General features: G+C 45.6%; 2 protein-coding genes across 3 annotated transcripts in view; one reads left to right on the plus strand and one right to left on the minus strand.

The window, feature by feature from the left end:
- LOC141779747 (teashirt homolog 1-like) overlaps positions 1-18,751 on the minus strand; it is a 37,151-nt gene extending 18,400 nt beyond the window's left edge. Inside the window, exons 1-2 of one of the 2 annotated variants that reach the window (XM_074654752.1) lie at positions 18,611-18,751; positions 15,939-16,476 (exon numbers count right to left, since the gene is read on the minus strand). In XM_074654752.1, coding sequence (XP_074510853.1) covers positions 15,939-15,978 — 40 coding nt within the window. In that variant the 5' untranslated portion in view covers positions 15,979-16,476; positions 18,611-18,751. Of the gene's footprint in view, positions 1-15,938; positions 16,477-16,680; positions 17,327-18,610 lie in introns of those variants that run through there. The other variant, XM_074654751.1, reaches the window with a different exon arrangement.
- LOC141779749 (prostaglandin reductase 3-like) lies at positions 17,702-22,019 on the plus strand. The gene is made up of 2 exons (XM_074654755.1): positions 17,702-18,464; positions 20,756-22,019. Exons 1-2 carry the CDS (start codon positions 18,154-18,156, stop codon positions 21,684-21,686), a joined length of 1,242 nt encoding a protein of 413 aa, XP_074510856.1. The 5' UTR covers positions 17,702-18,153; the 3' UTR covers positions 21,687-22,019.
- Positions 22,020-22,335: the final 316 nt, after the last annotated feature.

Genomic DNA, 22,335 nt, shown 5'->3' on the forward strand with positions numbered 1-22,335 from the left:
TGAGCCCTTGATGAATAATAAGAGATTATTCATAAAGATGACAAACAGAACAGAAACAAACTATACAACGTGTTTTGGGATGAAAAGTCCTTTAGTTTGCAGCTCCCCCCCCCCCTTACAGAGTGTGTGTGTGTGTGTGTGTGTGTCTCCAAGAGTGACCTGGCGAAAGCTAGGGAGACAAAAAGAAAGGGGAGGTAGCGCGAGGATCCTAATGAAGCCGTAAATCAGAGTCCGATGAGAACAGGCTCTCAAGGAGGATCACATCACTGGAGATCAATGCAGACAGCTACACACACACACACACACACACACACACACACACACACACTGACGAGGATAAAGACAAGAAACAGTCGAGCACATGCCAGAATTCCCAAGTGAGGCCGACTTATGAAGGTACAAGCGAGTACATGAGCATAAGCACACACATTCATTCTACACACACACACACACACACACACACACACACACGGTGACATACACTCTCATCTACAATCTATTAAAGTCCCCCCCCACCAGAACCCACCCACATGGGCTCAGGAGTCCCACCTCCTTGTTCAATCCCGCTCGTCTGAATAATATCGGCCGTGATGAATGGCGCCATAACTCTGATATCCACAATCAATCTCTGCTTTAAAGACACATCCATCTTGTGTAATGCTGACGGTGGTGGTGTGGGGGGGGTGGTGGCGGTGGGGGGGTGCTCGCCTGACCTCCTAGTAGGGTGGAGTATGGGGAGAGAGAGGGGCTCAAGGGTGCCGATGGAGGGAAGAAGGGGAGTTGGGAGTGGGGGGGGGGTCACTGAGTGATGTCTGTCAGCTCACATCTGGCTGCAAAAATAAATGAGGCTTATGAAGACGAATGAAAAGAGGCCGTCTCCCCGGTCCCCCACCTCCCTGACACACAGAGAGGATAGAGGGAGGAGGTGAAAAGACAAAGAGAGAAGAAGAAGAATAGGAGAGGTGAGAGGAAATACAGCATCTCAAAGCCTCTTCTCTCATTCTTCATCTCCCTGTAAACACTGTCCATTGTACGTTTAGCATCAGCGTGAGCCCAGTTGTCCGTTTGTGCCAAAATGTGCTCCAGGACTGTGTAAATATGCTTGTTTTATTGTGCTTTAGCCAAACTTGGCTGCGCGTTACAATCAATGAAAAGCGTTTACTGCTCAAGAGGAAAACAAAGATATCAAAATGGCCACGGAAACTCTCCGGCCTGAACTCTACCTATGGCTGTGTGTGGAGGGGTGGGGAGGTATGTAGTGGGCTGGGTGGGTGAACTATCCATGACCTGTTAGAAGGGTCACCCCTCAGTGACACCACCACTGAATATTCTTCTTAATGATGTAACACTTCTTTTAACCCCCGCAGACAAAGCAAGGAAACATTATACTATCAGGAGGGCTCCCCCCACAACCTCTTCTGCTTCTTTTCCTCTTTTTCCCCTCACTCACTCACTCACTCTCTCTCTCTCGCTGTCTGTCTGCTCGCCACCTCGTGCTGCCCCGAGTTGGATTTTTAATTATTAAATAGAGAATTTCACCCAAAGTTTCTCAGCTGCTAGAAGTAGAAATATACTCGGTTTAGTCTGGTGTTGGAAAGCAAAAAGTGAGCGGGTGGTGAAGACGCACGCTTGCAAGATGGATCAAAATTGTATGTATTTGAAATCCCCAGAATGCCTTGAGAAAAAATTTACTACATAAGTACTAACCTGTGGAAATGATCTTGCATCTAATATTGGTAGCTACCAAAAACCCGGTTGTGTTAACTTACATAAAACGTTTATGTCATCACTGTGATACGACATGCAGTCTGGCTACTAAATGGTAACATCGGTCTGGAATTATGTGATTTATTTTGATATATTTCTAAATAAATTCATGCTGATTTTACTTGATCTCTTCATAATTTGGTCGCACTTGCTCAAAAGAAAAGTTCTTGAAAATAAGACGTCGCTCGGTGTTGGACAAACATGGCAACAAGGCCACTAAACACAGGCCAAGAGGCAGATTACAGTGTTCTTAAAGTCTAATCTGGCCATGGTGGAGGAAGGGAAGGGCACCCAGGTGAGATAGTTTATTGATTCTGCTAGTGGCCCAGGATGGAGTTAACCCTAGCGGGGGCCGATGACGGGGGGTGGACGAGGGGGTTGGGATGAAAGGTGAGCCGATGATGGATGAGAGGAAGCTGGAAATGGAGTGCGTGCGGTGAGGTAAGACATTAACACAAAAAAAAAGTTGTAGATAGGCATGCCATGACTGGACTGACACAGCTTGCTATTGTAACTGACACGTCGGCTACAACGGCCGTTCCTATGTACAAGCTGTTCTGCAACGTAATGCGTTCTTAAACGGGCCCCGAGCGCTCAGTGCCGTGACCCTGCAGACCTCCGACTGGGGCCCGACCAGCCGGGAAAGCTGTAATCTCTCTGTCAAACAACTCTTCAGTAGCAGGTATGGAGTGTGTGTGTGTGTGTGTGTGTGTGTGTGTGTGTGTGCATATAAATGTTTCCAGGCCACTAATGTAGGAAACCAACTGAATAAAAATGACAACAAAGTCAGTAAAGAAGGATATGTGGAGAACAGCTACGCTATAATAAGGCTACTATAATAACAATCAGAAACTGTCTTAAACCAGATCAGAAACAGCAAGACAACCAACCTCTAACCCGGGAGGAGCATGACACACACACACACACACAAATCCAAATCCATTTGGCAAGGTAAAGTAGCCGCATTAAACATCTTTCGGCAACAAAACTTTGGAACTAAAGTGTTATTAATATCATCACAGGGTGATCATTTTATGAATGAGGTTATTGAACTGTTAGCTTGAAGGCTTTTGAACGCTTTCTTAAATGTGATTTATTCTTTCCGATTTTCTTCAAACTTGGACCGACTTTGGCTTTAAAGCTTCAGTAGGCAGTATATGTTTGGCATCATTGGGCAAAAATTCCATAATAACCTTTCAGCATATTGTGATTCAAGTGTTCTGAGAGAAAACTAGACTTCTGCTCCTCCTCATGGCTCTGTTTTCAGACTTTAGAACATCTAGCCCGTGACGGGAGACTTTGACCAATCACAGGTCATTTAATTGAGAGAGCGTTCCTATTGGCTGTGCTCCGGTCATGTGATTGGAAGTTGGCGTTGCTTCACCAGATTTCACAATGGTGGTGGCTTCACAAACTTTCACATTTTACAGCTAAACCATGAAAACATTTGAGGAGAGAAATAGGCATTAACGTAACAGAATATTGATTCATATTCGATCAGCGCTGTCTAGTTTGACTGTTTGGTCAGAGTTCGCGAGTGATTGACAGCCGGCTCTCATAGAAAGCAGCTGAACAGCAGACCTCAGATCAGCTCTTACTGCTTGTTTTCCTCCGGTCTGTGAAATCTTGCAGATGCCGTTAGGAGCACAGGAGGACACCGGAGGACACCGGAGGACACCGGAGGACACAGAGGAACATGATTTCTTTCAGGTTACCTGTTTCATGTACTACCGTCATGATATAGCGACCGTTTTATAATTTTCTTTTTAAATCATATTTGCTCCAATCTCGCCTACTTCAGCTTTAAGGTATAACGCAAGTGGCTGTATTCAGCGGAGCAACCCTGCATACACAAACACACACACGGCGGCTGTGTGTGAGTACAGGGGAAGACAGAAAACATTACAGAGCCCTTTTTTGGCACCAGGCAAAGTGAGCAGGGGAGGGTGGAGGTGGTCAGAGAAGAGGTGGGGGGGGGGGCATAGAGGAGAGAAAACGAGGAGGAGAGTGAACGGCGGGGGCGGGCTGAGGGAGTAGAGATGAGGGAGGGAGGGAGGGGAGGAAGGGGAGGGTTGAGCGTTGGAATGAACTCTCTCAGGCTTTGTGGTGCACGTTTCCCAAGGCCCCCGCCTGGCCCCTTTGATAAATGACACATGTCATTCTGTCAGCTTGTGACACTGCAGCTGGGAGGCCCTGTGATGTATGGCTCTGCTGAAAAAGGAAATCAACTTTTTTCCCTTCTCTCTCTCTCTCTCTCTCTCTCTCTCTCCCTCTGTTTCTGTCTCCCTCTCTCTTCCCTTCCTTCTCCCTCCTTCCCTCCTTCCTTCCCTCGGCCCAGGCTGAGGAGTGCATGGCCTTTTTATATGAGGATTTAGGTTTCCTCTGGTCCAGTAAGCTCCCACCTCCTCCCCCCCTACAGCGATAGACAGGCATGCATGCAGCCAGGTTCGCGGCTGGTTTGTTCTCACACACACACACACACACACACACACACACACACACACACACACACACACACACAGTCGCGGTGACGCAGCTATTATGATCGTGTACAAAGCCGTAACCCGAGGAAAAGGGGGCAACGCCACCTTGGAGGTGGATCCAGGATTTATGGCTAAAAGCCGAGGAAGTAAACAAAGTATGCACTTTTTAGTAGGCAAAGGGGGGTTGGGGGGGCAGGTGGAGAGGAGGGGGGGGGTAAGATTCCGGTTGGGCAGGATGGCTGGTGTCTCCCACTGGGTCATCTGTCATCCATGTGTCTGACTGGAGGACAGGCACACACAGCTCTGGAAACATCGTGCATACACACACACACACTCCCACAGGAACTGGGATGAACTAAGAAAAGTATGCCACACACACACACACACACACACACATACACACATACACGTACGCGGGCACATACTGTACAGATGCAGGCAGATAAATATTCACACTCGAAAAAGAGATTTCAGAGCAAATACCCGCACTATCAATCTTCAAACAGTGGAGAGAGAAAAAAAAAAATGAAAACAAAGACGCGGTGAGATTTTATTTCACAGGGCAAAATGAGTCTAGCCAATGAGCTGCTCCCGTGAGGCCTGCCCTAACCCTCCCTTCCTGGCAGATTAGCCTATCACGGCATCCCATTGACCCCTCCACTCCATGCGCCGCCCACGCAATGGGTGAGCCAGCATGAAGAAGACCAATCTCTCTCTCTCTCTTTCCCTTTTTTTTCCGTCTGCATACACACTTTCTTACTCTCTCTCTAATCATATCCTGGTTCTTTCACTTCCTCACTCTACCCCCTCCCTCCTTCCCTCCCTCCTTCTTACCCTCTCTCTTTCTCTTCCCTCCTCCCTCTCGTTTCTCTCTCAACGGCTGACCTGTTATCAGCGCTCTGGAGATTTAACGGCCAAAAAAACAAAAAAAAAAACAGGCGAGCGTGAGTCAGGCGTGACGGAGGGACGTTTCCCAGTGTCGCCTCTCAATCTTCATGTGATCTCACACACACACACACACACACACACAATTCACTCGCCACTACAAGACAAACACATTGATTTTGGAATCAAGCAAATGTCCAAATATCAACACTGGCTGGTTACTCGGCCCGGTATAAAAAACAAAAATCACGACGAGGTGATGGACGTTGTTGGTATGAAAATCACAGGAACAGGATTCAGGCCATTCAGCGTGGCTGCATACACACTAATGAGTAAAGAGTTCACTATGTGTTGCTATGGGGACCAGGGCTACTTTGACTAAAGGAGAGCAAAAGAGCGAGAGACACGGAAAAGACACAGGGAGCAGAGAAGAAAGGAAATAGCATGAAAAGAAAGGAAGAAGTTGGTGAGGATCCAAGAGAGGAAAAGAAAGAGTAGGGTCAGACATATTAATACGTTTGTTTACCAATATTTATCATATATTAAAAGATGACCGACTGATCTATTATGATGGATATATTTCGTCACGTTTATTGTAAAATGATAAGCTCTTTTAACTCTATTTAACAGTGATGCAGCACTCTGATTGGATTAAACTATATTTTTAGTGTTATTATTATTATCATTGCTATTATTATTGGCTTATTGGCTTAGTGCATTTTAGTATCGTATAATTCTGCTTGAAACAGAAAATATTTGCAATTTTTGGTGGCATGAAAATTGTCAAATTAATACCATGCAGCATTATAAATATCAGCTATCTGCACCTCCCAGCACCGAAACATTGATGCACGCTGTAAAAAGGCTTGTATGTGTTTGAACCTAAATGGAATATAATAATGTCAGCCGAGGAGGAGAGAGAGAGAGAGAGAGACCAAAACATGTAAAGAAGTGCAGCAATCTTCTCGACTGCGGCCACCTGGGGGTCACGACCTGCCTTCGACCCCTTCAGATCTGGCCAGGGTGGGGGTGCATGGGTGGGTGGGGGTGGGGGGAAAACAAGGCATCATTAAGGGCTGAGTGATGAGCGGTGGCCATGTCTGACGACTGCAAGGTAGAGCTCCGCTGCTGGACCGACACTGCATTTATAAATGCCAGAAGGCCTTCACAATGCTGTCAACAGCACCAGCGCAACAACTGTGTGTGTGGTTAGAGGAGGAGGGGGTGGTGAGGGGGGGGACCACCACTGGTATGAGCCCCCCCGCCCCCTGTTAACAAGCTGCCTCTGTGACCCACAGGATATTTCTATACACATGTAGACAACAAACACATTGAAAACACACACAGCCACTGGAGGAGCCTTCCCACCGCTAACGTCCATCCACATGAACACTGTGGCCACTGTAGCCATTTTGTTTTTGTTTAGTCTCCTTTCTGCACCAAAGTTTGGTTTTGAGCGGTCTAGATTTTCTCTTTTAATCACAGTTGGAGGAGAGGAAGAAAGAGGCATGAGGAAATGAAGGAAGTGATATGACAAGAGGGGCAGTGTGTGTGTGGAGGCAGGGTCCCGGGAGTGCGTTGTTGTTGTTCTATGTGTGTGTGTGTGTGTGTGTGTAAAGAAGGCAGCGGTGTCGGACTCCAAGGTCAGCCGATAAACACCACATTCACGAGTCAAGAGCGGAGGAAGGTGGAGAACCTGCAACCTCCCATTTACCCCAATTCCTCCGATCCTAGCCGAGCACTCGCCTCAATTAATCACTGGGATTGTTACACCATGGTAATACCAAAAACAATCTCCATGATCACACGCACAAACAAAATCTCAAATTGCTATCATCCATCTCACCTGCCCCCGTTAAAGGCACGGGGAGGGGAGTGGAGGGGAGGGACGGCGGTGGATGGGTGAACCATTCATTGGCCTCCCCTCTCCCTCTCCGTTTCTAAAAGGCCTGGCCAGTGAAACAATGGTGAAAAATTAACGGCAGGCAGCCAAACAAGTAAAGGCGCCAGGGCGAGGGGATCAATGCGCGGCATCCGCGGCGGGAGCAGCTATGTAAAACACTTGCCTTAAGTCAGCCGCATCCGGTTAATATTTAATCCCTCCATCCATCTCCACAAAGAGCGTTTCCCTTTTAGCTTTAGCTGCCGTTTACTTTGATTACACACAACCGTTTGGGGTGGCTGGGGCGGGGTGGGAGAGAGTGGGGGAAGAGGGGGGGGCAAAGCAGGAATGATAAGAGAGCATGGTGGGTGATTTGCATGTGGATGGAAAAATATTCTCAGGTTTGATAATCGCTCGGAGCAGTCTAGTGCCAGTGTGAGACAGAAGAGAGGAGCTATAGGCCTGAAGAAAGAATTAAATAGAGGGAGAGAGGTTGAGAAGTAAAAAAAAAAAAGAAAAGGTGATGCAGAATGAAGCTCCGAAAAACAAACCGAATTTCACTCCGAGGGGTTGCCTTATTTAAAACAAGAGATATGCAAATAAAAGCAGAAGTATAGCGGAATAACACTGATATTATCTTCCCCGGTTATTTTCTGTGGCAAATGATTTCTAGGGAGGAAATCCAAAACTGTAACTCCCAAGTGAACATGCAAATCCATCTGTGTATTCCTGGGGAGCCTCGCGCTCACGCTCACTCTCATGTTGCCTTTTCCGCGTTGCTGTTTTTGCTTCCTCCTTCTACCGATTGAAGCTTCTCATGTTTATTCTGCGCCGGCACCGAAAAAACTGCATTTATTACAGAAAGCAAGTAATAACTACACAGTGTCAACAGCGTGGCACATGAACGCATAATAACTTTAAAATTCATAGAACACATGTGCACGAGAGGGTAAATTATATGGTGTATAATTAGAAATAAAGGTATGTAACGCTAATCTTTACAGTATGTCTCCCTCTTTATTACTCACACACACACACACACACACACACACACACACACACACACACACACGCTGTCACCACTTTGGCCAGCTGAATCGTAGCCTCGCACACATGATGCTTTCTATTACACTTTAATAATTAAAGGGAAATTAAACTGCATGCCACCGCGCTGATTTAAACCCCTAAAAATTGAGAAAATATGGCAAATGAGGAACACACACGCTTGAATTTCCTTTTTTTCCCCCCGCTGTAAAAAAGCCAGAAGCCTGCCGACCCCAAAATGTGTTTGTCAGCCAGCGGCTTTACTGGAAGGGAGCCTTCGAGATGGGCAATGGCAACTGTTCATTTTCTCACTCATTGACCTCAACTCCCCACTTTACAATGTGGAATAAAAGCGGCCCTGTATTAGCCAGCAGCGTGAGTAACAGAGGATCAAGGGAAGCAGAATCTAGGTTACTCTGCAGCCGCTGCTTTGCAAAAGGTGAACACACCACACACTGTGTACAAAATGCACCCACACACACACAAACACAGGCCAGGGATGTAATGAAGGGGCTTTTTCTAACCTGCAGAATGGAGTTAAACACCATACTGCAGCCTGATCTAAAGCTTTAGAACTACGGGTTACTTAAAAAGGCAGCAACAGGGTTTCACGCTGGAGTTAAATCACCATTTTTTCGATGCGTGCGTCATCGCATCTTTCCGGTAATGTTTAGTTACCTGATCGGAGGGCGAGATTCAAACAGTAGATCACAAGTTGTGCAGAAACAAATGGACAAAACTGGTCCACCTACGGACACCACGATCGCTAATACGCCGAGCTATTGATCAGCGAGCCTCTGCCGCTGGCCGCCGTTTCAAAGGGGGGGAGAGAACCAGGGCTGCGGGGCCTGTGACAACACTGACAAGGGTAAAGTGTTATTTCGCTCGCACGCCGACAGCTGGACAAGGGGGTGGGAGGGTTGTAGGGATGGAGGGACGTGTGCAAGTCGGGAGGGGCATTCGGCCGGCCGGGCAGTAATTCTTAATTGACACCTGTCAGGATAATGGCGGCAGTCACAGCTGTTGCAGGAGAATTTGTTCATCGTCCCGTTCATCTGTCAGCTCTAATACCCGTTCTAAAAGCTGCCCCCCCTCCCTCTAACGCCATCACACCACCTTACCATCCATCCGTCCACCCACGTAGACCCCCACCCACTAACACCATCTTCTCTGATGCTGCTGTTGGACTAAACATCGGTGCCCACCGCCATCGACGAACATCCACTCTTCCCGTTTTTCTCGATCGCCAAAACATATTTCACTACATTGCTCTACGCGTTCGAAACCATGTTGAGATGATTAAAGATTTGGCTCCCAAAAAAATCAAGAATGCACACTTTAACTTCCTTCATTTGTTTCCCTTTCAGCTTTTCATTTCCCCGGCGATCTCCACCTAACTTTGTCTGATGAGGTACAACCGACAGGGGGAAAGAAAGGAGCTCAGTTTAAAAAAAAAAAAGGGGGAAAAAAATGTTTTTTCACGTCCCCGTTTTTCATTCACCCCCCTCCTCCTCTACCACCAGCACTTCTCTCTTTTCTCTTTGCTTTTGAGTGGCAAAGAACGAGTATTTATCCAGAAGAGAGGGGGATGTGAGATGAGAAACATGCTGGAGAGGGGAAAAGAGCAAGAAATAAAGGGAGAGGGAGTGCCGAGAAACGAGAGGAGAGATGAGAGGTATACGTGAAAGAGACGGAGAGAGAGGGAGAGGGAGAGGAAGAAGAGACGGAGGAGAGGGAGGAGTGTGCAGGGGTTGGGTGTCCCTGGATAGGGCTTTTGCTCTTCTGTAGTGGGCCCATCTCGTTTGTCTTGTTTGTTTGTTGGCATCAAAGAGCTGCCTCTCACTCCCCCTGCTAACTGATGTAATGAGTGGGTAAGCTACATGTTTTTTTTGTTTTTTTCCTGCGCCGAGGAATTCAAATACTTATTAGACAAAATATTCTGTAATTGCTCATCTTTTATTGATAGAAGTAACATGTTAAATTTGGCTCTAGCAGACTTTTCCCATAGCCTCTCGAGGAGGCACGGCGCTGATCAAGAGAGCAAATTTACCCTCGGCAAATGTAATACTTTACTTAAGAAAATTTGAGATGTCAAGTTTTAGCGCCTTAAATGTTGCACGACTACTTCTCTTGAACGCTTCCCCTCTTATCTTCCTCATGTCTCAAATTATGTGCCGGAGAAGAAGAAGAAGAAGAAGAAAAAAGAAACACAACATGTGAACAATTTTTCATTAATGAGCCTTACATCCCCACTGTGGAGCCTTAACAAAATGTAATTACTCAGCACAACACAAATATTACATAGTAATTAAGCACACTTAACAAAGAGCTGATAACAGCAACAGCGCGCCGTTTATCAAAGCTTTGAGTCCAATCTGAATTTCACGAAAAGTAAAAAAAAAAACGAGTTTGTTATGCTGCCGCGACATTGAAAAATGAGAACAAAAATTCTTTATTTGGGGGAAATTGTTTTTCTATGGCAGTCAGGAGTAAGACTGCTTGTCAGCCCAGTCCCAGAGGGGCTGCTTTCTATCTGTTTCAGACTTGATTTTCTCAGACTTGGATTTTTTTCTTCTTTTTCTTTTTTGGATCCCATGACTTGCTGCTGTTTTTATGTGCTGCAAGGCAGGCAACAAAGCACATCTGGCTGCTTTAATGATATGATTTCCCATCATACTAAGCCACCTCCATTATGACCTCCCACAGAGACATGCTGGCTGCACTTAAGCATTAGGTGTAGGTGTGTGTGTGTGTGTGGATCTGTCTGTCTGTCAGTCTGACTGTCTGTGTTTATGGCTGACAGTGTGTGTGTGTGTGTGTGTGTGTGTGTGTGTGTGTGTGTCTAAAGTGCAGCGAGGGCAACACACTGCTAGTGATGGTAGCAGCGTGCCTTGAGGGCAGCTTTTGTTGAGAATGCCCCGGAAAGAATCAGAAAGAAAGGAAGAGAAAGAGAGAAGGAGGGGTGCTATTGCTACGGTGTGAAATATATTCTTATCTGTGTGAACAGAAAAAGCTTAACGCATGCTGCTTAAACCTTGCTAACACCTTCCATTTCATTATATTAGTTATTCACTGATAATTAATACTATAAAAAAAACTTTCATGTTGATCTTGAAGCTGTTTTATAAATGGAAGATCTGTGCAAAAGGATTGCATGTGCAAGGATAATAAATGTAAGTAACTAATACCACACACGCAGACACACACACACACACACACACACACACACACAGACACACACACAGGGGCACTTCTGGTGACTCGAGGCATTAGAAGAGCGAGCTGAGCGTGTTTGACCTTTGACTGCCTCAAATCTCTGATGTAAATTTAACTAATAGTTTCGGAGGGTGGCGCAGGAGCAAAAGTGGCTATCGACGAGGTCGATCGATGCCACCTGCTAACGACACCACCGCTCCAATTAGCGTAACCTCTAGCCGAGTCCGACCGCCAAACACACATACGCTAAAGGGAATGCCCAGGAAACATAACTTAAAACTGGCCGCTATGGATCAATATAGTGTTCCTGCTCTGTCTGGTATCCCCTCGTTTTTGATTGGGATTAGTGAACAGATATGACAGTCAGAAGAAGTGAGGAATATGTGGAGCTGCAGTTGGAAGGTTGTTTTCGTGCTCCGGCGAGGGAACGGAGAAGGGATCCGAAGACAGGCCCCGCTAAAGAGGATGACTAACACGGAGCGGTTACCGTTACACTCGTTCAAGTTATTCATTCCAGGAAAACTAACACCGGTCAGTGCTAAGCTACAAACACACACACGCTCTCTTCGCCTCTGTCTCCCCCCCCCCCCCTCCCTCCCTAACTCTCACACACACACTTTCTTCACTGAATTATAACATAAACTTCTCATTTCTCAGAAGCTGTGGAGCCCTTAAGCCATCGGATGTAATAAGCCGCTCCAACTTTCAGGCCAAAGACACTAGTTCCTTTGCTGGAAATAAACTTTTTCTTTATCAAAACAAGACTGTTCTAATTCTCAGGAAAGAGGGGGGTATTCAAATCCAGCAACATTAAAAGTAAAAAAAAAAACACACACCTAGAGGCTATACACTGCTGCACTCCTCAGGACGCTGGTGTAGACAGAAGGGTGGTTGGTGGTGGTGGGGGGGTGCACATAAATCTCAGCATGCTGATTATTTCGAGGGGAGAGAATATCACATAACAGCATCGTCAAGTAAGAGCACAAAGGTCGCTGTGTAATCTTAGCTACCCCGGGCATGCAAAATCATTAATCCCTGGGCACTGTGATTCTCCAGCTCGGAAATAAACTGGAGGCCTTCAGCGAGGCGGCTACAAACAGCACCGAGTTGGGAGGACGTTCAGCCAAAAGTGCGAGCGGGCCGTGTTATGATGTGGTGGTGATTTACTAGCAGGGCTGCAACACATGCAAAAAGTGTAAAAAACCTTCCAACCGAACGTCTATATTTTTTAAAAACGGTCCGTGGGATTACTTTGGAGTGCCGATACATCAAGTTGTTAGAACAGGCCCGGGTTGTGTCATTAATATAAAAATAAATAAATCTCCTGCAACAGTTGAAACGTTTCCACCCTCACATTCCAGCCGAAAAACAAGAGGAAACTTTAAGAAAATGCACCGCTACTTGAAACAGAAATGATAAACTCTGTAATTGAAGGGATTAAAATATAAACAAAAGGGAATGAGACCGTCGAAAATACAAATAAAAAACAGAGAGAACAGAGGGAAAGGTTGCGATGTGCTGGTCTGGCTCGCTTATTACAAGGTTATAAGAGAGGTGGGGGTGGGGGCGGCGGGGGCTCACTGAGGTCATTAACTGGCATTGTCTCCTGACGTGATTAGTCAGGTAGCAAAGTCCATTTGTCACCTGCACAGGCAAATTGAGTTGGTGCTGCACTAGGGGCTATGGGGACTGTATAATATCAACTTGATTACATCAAGGCAGCTGCGGACTTGACACCTTACTGAATTTGTCAGCATTAATCGTTAGGGCCTGTCACAAATCCATCAGCTCCGCAGATAATTAGGGCTCTCTCTAATGAAGCCAACGGGAAGCAACCTTACCCCCCCACCCCCCAATACCCACACACACACACACTGTCTTTCTTATAATTAACCACCGTGCTCCGCAGAAATAAGAGCGACTATCTTATCTGCTCTTCCTCCTCATCTTCCTCCTGTAAGGCTATCTAAAAGCCTGCCTCAGATGAAAGACGGCATCACTCCATTCTGTCTTTTTTATTGTTCCTGCCTTCCTTCCTTCCTGCACCCCCTCCCCACCCCCACCCTCATCCCTCACTCTTAAATCCAGTCGTTTTAATGACGAGGTGAGGCTACAAGTGTAATAACACACACAGGAACATGCATCTGTGCACTATAAAATGTATAGTGGAAGGAGGGAAATATCCATTTTACACACTCTCTAAAGCAGGTTTCTTTCCATCTCAGCTTTACTACTCGGATTCTTGAATGAAAACTATAATTTATTTTTTTAAAGTGTAATGAGAGCTACATATGATCTGTAAAATATCCTGGTTTCTTGGCCATTTTTGGTGGATCTTAACTCCACATACAGACACACAAGCTTCAGGAGAAAATTGAGTTGGAAAATTATTGTTTGAGAAAATAAATTTAATTATGAGTCAAAATCAGAGATGTCTTTATGTAACTGTAAAATAAAAAAAATAAAAAAGATAAATTAAAGAAATTTTACAAATTTAGGGGTAAATAAGGAATACAAAAATGCCGTTGTTGCTACAAGCCCATGGAAGACATTTGATTATAACCTGGCTACATTATAGGAAAATATAATTTCTACAGCTGATAGTAAATCTCCAAAGAAATCCACAATTATGACTTTTCGCCATTTCTGGTGTTGTGGAATATTTTATGCCTGATTCGGCCTTGAAACACTAAAACAGACGTTACATAACAAATAATATTCTCTGAAAAAGGTACAAGGTGAGGGAAAAAAAAGAAAGAGAAACCTGTCGAGACAAGTCTGCTATTGTTGTTTTAATTGTCTGAGCTGTGATTTCCATGCTCGCTCGCTCCCACCACCACCATGAGCAATTTCCTCTCTGAGCAGCAGCACAGAGAGGAAGCCACAGGTCAGTACCAGCTCCCAGTGGAGCACCAGGCTAGCCCAGTGTGTGAGTGTGTGTTGGTTATTTGTTGCTACTGGGAGCGTGGAGTGGAGGGCGTTATCTCTGACTGACTGTCATGTTCATGGAAGAATGGAAAACATCCCGTCTGCCAAGCTGTGATTGACCATTACAACCCATATGATGCGCATGGCACTCAGTGGACAGTGTAATGGATCAATGGTGTGTGTGTGTGTGTGTGTGTGTGTGTGTGTGTGGTGAGAGAAGGGAGGGGTCACAGCGATGTCATGTTTTCATGCCTCCATCTACATGCAGAAAGCTAACAGGAGTCACTCAGCTGCCACAATGGTCGACCGTTTCCAGTGGGCTATTTCACCAAAACAACAACCGAAACTCACACACACACACACACTCGGAAAAGTAAAGCGAGATATCTAAATCTGAACAGAGTAGGCCCGAAATCATGTGAGAAGTGCTTTGCTAGGGAGAAAGAGAGAAGTCGACAGTGAGCACCGGTTGAATGTTCTCCATCCTACACTGCTTCTCATCCTCCTCCTCATCCTCACCACCACCACCACCAGCAGCAGCAGCAGCAGCAGCTCCCTGCTTAAAATGATAAAACCCGCTGAGTTCAAAGTCTTCGTCGGCTGGCCCTCCTGTTCGACCCGCTTTGCACCTCATATTTCAAAATCTCTTTAAAATTCTGTAACTGTCTTTTGTTCACTCCAGTTGTTAATGCCTAACTTCAAAGGCCCGGCCTCATTAGCACAGAGGTAGAAACCCCTGTCACTCATTTACATTTGTTTAAAGGCTGCAGGGAGACGAGAGAGGAAAAAAGGGGGAGTCCAAATCCAAACCACTAGAAGTCAACCTTGTTGGTCCTCTCTGCCAAGACCTGGTTTTATCAGTTGGTCACATTGCAAACGTTCTACTCGCCTCCAGCAGTGGATATTGATTTCATTACTGGACTGATTCTTACAGTGAATGTGGGCTGAATCTGGATGGGAATGTTGCTTAAAAGATTATCTCCATCAACCAAAAGGCAAACACCTGATTAAAAAAAGGAGTGTTTGGGTTGATTTTTTTCCTGTGATCTGTTCAACATACACACCGTCCTTTCATCTGCTTTTTCCCTGAAAATAAAACGAGGTGATTTTTCCACCCTAATTCACAACTTTTTTTTTCTGCTTGAGACAACAGGAGGGTTGTGTGCTAAACCTACCAGAGGCATGCTTGTCTTCATGGCAGGATTTATTGATGTTTATCAGGGATGAATAGATCAAAGACTGCCACATGACAGGCGATCAATCACGCATCAAATCAAGGATGGCAATCCTCTAATAAAACAGAAAGAAAAGGAGGAAAAAAAACCGGCTCTCACCAGTTTTCTCCCCCTTCTTTCCCAGTCAATTATTCATCATTACTCACTCTTGAACCTCAAAAGCTCCCTTTTATCCCCATAACATGCCATTTAGTTTATCTCACCATTCTTAAGAGAACTTTCCTGGCAAAGGAGGATAATAAAAAAAATGGCAATGCGCAGATATGTGCGTCATTTGTGCAATTAAGACCCATTCTAAAACACAACTGTGGGTCAGGGGGGTTGAGTCGCGCGCTGTGTTAATAACACAACTAATTAAATTTAAACACAGTTGTTAAATAAATGTCAGCATGCAAAACAACTAAACAATGTGATGTGGAAGGAGATATTTTCATTTGACACTTGACAGTAAATGAGAAGTAGTTGTGTAGTGCTGGTAAATGGAGGAGCGGCTTGTACCTGCTGATCGCCGCGGCTCTTGCTGCTTTCTCCTCGGCATAGTGACCGTCGCTCTCCACGGCGCTTCTCATGCAGCGATTACAAACTAATACAGTCTGTCAGTTCGGACAAATCATCCCGTTTGTCGGGGTGAAGGGGTTCTGATCTCGGAGCTGTCTTCTTCTCAAACTGACTGCTCTTTTTTGGACTCAATAGCTGGCTCGGCTTCGACAACAAGCACCAAAAATTAGGAATGGATTGGGCCAGCTCCTGACACCTCCATGTCCATCAAAGATCATCTTCCTTCATGGCTCTCATGGCAGGGGTTTAAAAAAGAAAAGAAAAGAATCAGCAGCACCTTGAAACCCAAGTTTTCACTTCACTCCCCCTGGAAAAAAATAAATCTCCCTAATCTCCAGTGCTGTTTGGAGGGGGACGATAGTTTGCTGCGTCTTTTGACGCACAGAAACTACACAATAAATAAACTCAACAAAACCAATAAGTCCCGCTCTGATAAGTCTGGTATCCTCGCGTTTCCTTCTCCTCTTGAGCCAGAGACCTGGAAGAGAGAAAGGAGAGAGAACAGAGAGACAGGCATTAGATGGGTTAATGTCAGTCAGTCCCGTCACCACCACGCCACCTCAGCCCGGATCCAGACTCACCAGTCCGGCGGACACTTTTTCCTCCCTCCCTCTTTCTCTCCCATTGAACCAAAGAATAAAATAAGAATAAATGGGACGAGCAGGCTTTCTCTCTTACTTACGTTTTAAGAGTCGCAGATATAATTCCCCCCGCTCATCTCATCGCATGTTGGACCAGAGTCGGGTGTATTTTGTTGTCGGGGTGTCTGATGCGGTGGAGAGCAGATCAGTTGAGAGAGAGAGGAGAAACCAACAGGACGCAGGCGCATCCAGGCTTCACCAACAACACACAGCAGATCGACACGGACTCAAAGATTTGTCTCTTAAAAAGAGCAAAAAAGAGAGAGGGGAAAAACTCCAGGGACTGATCCGAGCTCTCCCAAAAAAAAGAAAAAATGGAAAAGGCGGTGGATCCAGAAGCAGTTTCAGACAGTCTCAACTGATAGACAGACGCATCGAGTGGCTGTTCCTGCTCCAGTTTACTCCTCCCTCTCCACCAGCGTCACCCTGACAGAGGAGCTACCTGTCAATCTCTTTAATTGTCTTGTTTTCCCCCTCTCTCTCTCTCTCTCTCTCTCTTTCTCTCTCTCTCCTTCTCCCTTTGCTTTACTAAAACCCAAAACCTCCGACAAAGGAGAGGATCCTTCCGGAAGTTACCAACTAAAACCAAAACTTAGATGAACATGTAGCTCAAAGCACAACAAACACTCCACTAGTACACGGCTGGTCCAACTTAATGTCCATCTTTAGCTTGTCAGACTACGAGTTGGAGGTTCGTCTCCCACTAGGTGGGGGGGTTCAATAGGACCAAACAGGATGTTACTGTATGTTACAGTATGTTGTAGTCACTGGTTGTACTACGAGTTACACACTATGTTGTAGTTATGTAGGAGTTACATGCGTTTAAATAGCCTGGAGACGTGTTCACAAAATGACAGTTGTCAGGTGACAATTAGATGAGAACACATGTAAAGGAAATGTTCGAGCAGAAAGGAATGCAAACACACTAATGTCTGCTGGAGGTTTTGGTTACAGGTGTAGCCGACATGTGGGCGCAAACACGGTTCAGCAACTGAATCAAAATGCGATTTAAACGGTGCGCAACGGCACAACGCGACCTTTTATTATATAGTGAGCTGCGTATTTGTAGATGTTTGGAGAGGTCGGTGTCGGTTTGGTGGGAGGAAAACGGTTGAGGATCTGTTCGGAGACGAGGATTGATTTGTTTCACCTTACTAGGAAGTGAGTGTTGTGTCCGGGAAGGGGAGGGACTCCGACTACAAGTCTGCTGGGGCGAAGCTGCTGCTGCTGCTGAGCTGCTACAGGGCTGCACCACAGCTACCATTTAAACCCAAATGCTACATTGTTGTTGTTTTTGCAAACAGAGAGGCACGCTGCACAAATATTGCGCCTTTTATTTGTGTTTAAAAGCTCGTGCAGCCCGGTTCAGCTCGGCTTGGCCTGCTCGCTGTGTAGGCTACAGAGAGGAGGAGAGCAGCCCACAGCGCAGGCTAACGGCAGCCCGGCTCACTGCCGCCACTAACGGAGCCTGCTAGTCAAGTTGTCCGTGAACTTTGTCACATTTGGGAGGCGTCATGTCCAGCCTCCTGCTGCTGCTGGGGCGGACCGGGAGGAGCGGCAGCAGAGCGGTGTCGGTTGTGTCGGTGGTCGGAGCGGGTCGCAGAGGAACCGACTCACTTTCCGGAGTTCACCCGGTGGCTCCGCGCCGCTCCATCATAGACATGTCCTACTCCGCGCACTTCATGGATTTTAACGGCTCGTCCATACCGAGCAGCATGAGGAAGCTGGTCGTCAACAAGCTCAGTCCTGATTTCAGAGAGGCCGCTTCTATTCAAACCGTCGCGGTTCCGACTCCCGGAGACGCGGAGCTGCTCGTGAGGAACCGGTAAGTTGTTGTTGTTGTTTTTTAAAAGGTGGACAGAAACAGACAGTAATGTGACCCAAAGCGTGTCAGGAGTCTCTTTAAAGGATCATTATCTGATGGCGATCTATCACAGTGATGTTGAGAAGTTGTATAAAGGCTCCTCTTACCTTCATCTATCCATGTCCGGCACCTGCGATCACCATCATCATCATCATCACCATCACAAGATGGTGAAATACGTGAGGAATAAGCGCTCTACTGTAATTCATAGTTCCGCCCTCTTCTCTGCATTTGTCTATCAATCCATCTCGGCATCTCTCTCTCTCTCTCTCTCTCTCTCTCTCTCTCTGTCCTCCTGTCTCTCTACGTCACCAAACTGCAAACAGAAAGTCATGGAGGTGGGGATGGGGAGGGGAGGGGGGCTCAGACTGGCATCAAGAGATGGAGATGATGATGGAGAAGGAGATGCAGTGTTACATGGCGCGGGAATTGCAGCATCATTTCTCTCATTCAGCAGCAGCAGTGTATTCTCGGTTAGGGAAGAGTAAACCCACCTGAAGTCAGTCAGTCTCCTTGTCTCTTTTTATCCTGACACAGACTAACTGATTATTATTATTATATAAATGGTATTAAACTACATTTGCTCCTTTTTAAGGTGTAAAAAAGGCATAAATTGATGCTCTTTTTGAAAATAGCAGTATTTCTGATTCCAGCCGGAGGTAATATCTCACCCTAATTTTGATTTACTACTACATTACCGACCTGATCTGATTTTAAATGTTACGTTAGCCTTACACAAATGCACCTCGGGGTTTATTGTGGTATTTACTGCCAATACAATTTGTATTTTTCCATCAGATTGAGTGTAGATACATTACTGCCTGGCAAGACCTTTGACCGTATTAGTGAGGCGTCACAGTCATGGGCATCAGTGAAGACGTTTTATCTAACGGAAAATAAATATTTGTGGAATTGTGCAAATTGAGAACCACTTGTGTCCCATATTGCACAGCGTCAGTGCAACAATCCGAATGAAATATCACATACGAAAGTGTTAAAGTGATGAATTTTAGAGGGATAAATTGATCACTGGAAAGATCACGACTGCAGTGGAAGAGGCGGATTAATTCACAAAGAAGAAATTCAACTTTCTTTCTTTATTTTAGATGTTACTGATGATGTCATTGAAGCAGGTCTTTGCCACATGCAGTAAATCCTCAAGTCCCCCCACACCTCCATGTGTTCACTGAAACTTTACACAAAGCTTAAATGTAGTCTCATAAATGTGTACAAATATATGACCTTCTCTTGAATGAATTTAGCATTTTCTTTTAATTATTTTTTATATGTATGCACGCCAAAATAAATAATTTGCATAAATGTGATTGTGTCAGTTTTACTATAAATCAAAAATACAGGCCTCAAAACCTTAACATTTCATTTAGTATTTTTCAAAGTGTAGCTTAAAACACCTTTCATGTTATTATATTATAATATTACCGTAACAAGTGTTGGGTTTTTAAGTTTGCTGTACATCATTTTATCATCTTGGCGAAGCTACGTTATTAGATTCTGAAGTTTTTCAGAGGTTTACGTGCGAACAGGCTTATTTTAATTTGTTAAAACTCAAGTGGCTCAGTGTTTTTACTCATGCACATTGAAATAGTTGCACCTTTTGATGAGAACATAATATTTCCCTGTGAGGAAAGTGATTCTATGGATGTGAAGTAGTCAAATCAAGGTATTCTGTTATATCACTGTGACCCGTCTATAAACCACAGAAGCATTATCTACGAGCTCAAAGTACACGTGTGACATGCACAGTAATGAGGCCCAGCATGCATGCCGCTCTAAGAGACGGTAAATGATTTATTTATACATTCCTTTCTCACATATTTGTTTCCAGCATGTTACCAAAGTAAACAGCCGTCTTTCGTGTCGAGGCAAGAAGAAGCAACTATCTAAGGTTTTTAAAAAGTGCAGTTTGTTGTGGGTGTCTCTGAAGACAATGAATCATGACATCATGCAATGTGTTTTGTGATACAAGCCTTTCCCTGTCAGCGCAGGGCCGTTCTCTTCCAGAGAAAAGGGAATCATTGCCAAAACAAACCAGAGTGTTTGTGCCCCGTGCAGACATGTCTAGAGAAGGAAGCTGAAGCCTTGACCTTCAGACAGAATTCAGGAAATATGCGCCCACACTAATGACCACTTAAAACTTTTGTCCACGACTGTGTGTGCGTTTTATTCACAACTTCATCATGTAACTGTTTTATTTTCTCAACTTTAATCCACTTTTTCTGTTTGTATTTCAGTTTTGTGGGAATCAACGCCTCTGATATTAATTACTCTGCAGGCCGCTACGACCCCTCGGTGAAGCCCCCCTTCGACGCCGGTTTCGAGGGTATCGGTGAGGTTGTTGGCCTCGGCCTTAGCGCCAGCTCCCGTTACACCGTCGGGGACACCGTGGCCTACTTCGGCAGCGGTGCGTTCGCAGAGTACACGGTGGTGCCAGCCAAGGAAAGTGTGCCCGTCCCCTCGGTGAAACAAGAGTTCCTCACCCTGCTGGTCAGCGGCGCCACGGCCTACATCGCCTTGAAACGCCTGGGCAACCTGGCCAAAGGCGAGACGGTCCTGGTCACGGCGGCTGCGGGGGGAACGGGACAGTTCGCCGTGCAGTTTGCCAAGCAGGCCGGTTGCCACGTGATCGGGACCTGCTCATCCAACGAGAAAGCCGGCTTCCTTAAATCCATCGGCTGCGACCGGCCGATCAACTACACCACAGAAGACCTGGCCAAGACGCTGAAGAAAGAGTACCCGCGAGGCGTAGACGTGGTGTACGAGTCAGTCGGAGGCAGCGTCTTAGAGCTTGCAGTGAACAGTCTGGCCAATAAGGGGCGGCTCATAGTGATCGGCTTCATCTCGGGGTACCAGACGGCGTCAGGGGTCCCGGCCTTCAGAGGGGGAACGCTGCCGGTGAAGCTGCTCCAGAAGTCGGCCAGCATGCGGGGATTCTTCCTGCCCCACTTCGTCAGCGACTACAGGGAGGCTCTGGGTAGCATGATGCAGATGTTTGCCAAGGGGAAGCTGGTGTGTGAGGTGGACTGTGGGGATTTGGCTCCGGAGGGGAGGTTCGTAGGCTTGGAGTCAGTCTTCCGGGCGGTGGACTACATGTATGCTGGGAAAAACCTGGGCAAGGTCGTGGTGGAAGTGGCACCGCCCCCTGTTAGCGATAGTAAACTGTGAGTTAAGTGATCGTTAATGCACAAAAAAAAAAATCATACTTGAACTCAAATGATTGAAATCTGCAGGGCTTTAATAGAGGTTATTTTCTTTATTTTTGTAAGATGATTAATATAACAATATAAGTAAATCTACACAATGCTTTTACGAATAAACATAATGAGCTTTATTTTCTGCTATCATGATTTGTAAACTACATTTATTAATATTCACGTGAGGGTTCAACAGTCTGTCATTTGCAAGACTGAATTTAGTATAAAACAAATCTGAAAATTAAATAAGAACCATGCATTGATGATGTTATTGCACAAATATTCAGATTAAAAATCAGAAACGATAGATTTTTTTTGTTTCTTAATCTTGTGTGCCCACCGTCTGGTAGGAGCCCACCTCCTGAAATTAATTTAGACCAGCTGCCATAATGTGCTTGCTTTTTAGCACTCTCAGGCACTTTATCTACCATAAATGTTTTATGATAGACTTCATTGTTTTTCTAATAGGGGCTTACATTGGTATGTGCTTGTCAGAAGTGAGTGCTGCTCCAGGTGTGCTTGGTATTTCATCGCCTGTTTGTGGCTGACAGAAATGGCATTCACACAATCAATCTTTTCATTCACATGCCCCGAAGCTGCACATAATAAAAAAAAAAAAT

Source organism: Sebastes fasciatus, chromosome 12 (assembly GCF_043250625.1).
Source record: "Sebastes fasciatus isolate fSebFas1 chromosome 12, fSebFas1.pri, whole genome shotgun sequence".
Classification (NCBI taxonomy): Eukaryota; Metazoa; Chordata; class Actinopteri; order Perciformes; family Sebastidae; genus Sebastes; species Sebastes fasciatus.

Bases quoted from the DNA above. Each gene is read 5' to 3' on its own strand.
- LOC141779749 (XM_074654755.1), top strand. From the start codon at position 18,154: ATGTCCAGCCTCCTGCTGCTGCTGGGGCGGACCGGGAGGAGCGGCAGC. The intron at 18,465-20,755 runs GTAAGTTGTTGT...TTTGTATTTCAG, and splicing joins GAGCTGCTCGTGAGGAACCG to TTTTGTGGGAATCAACGCCT.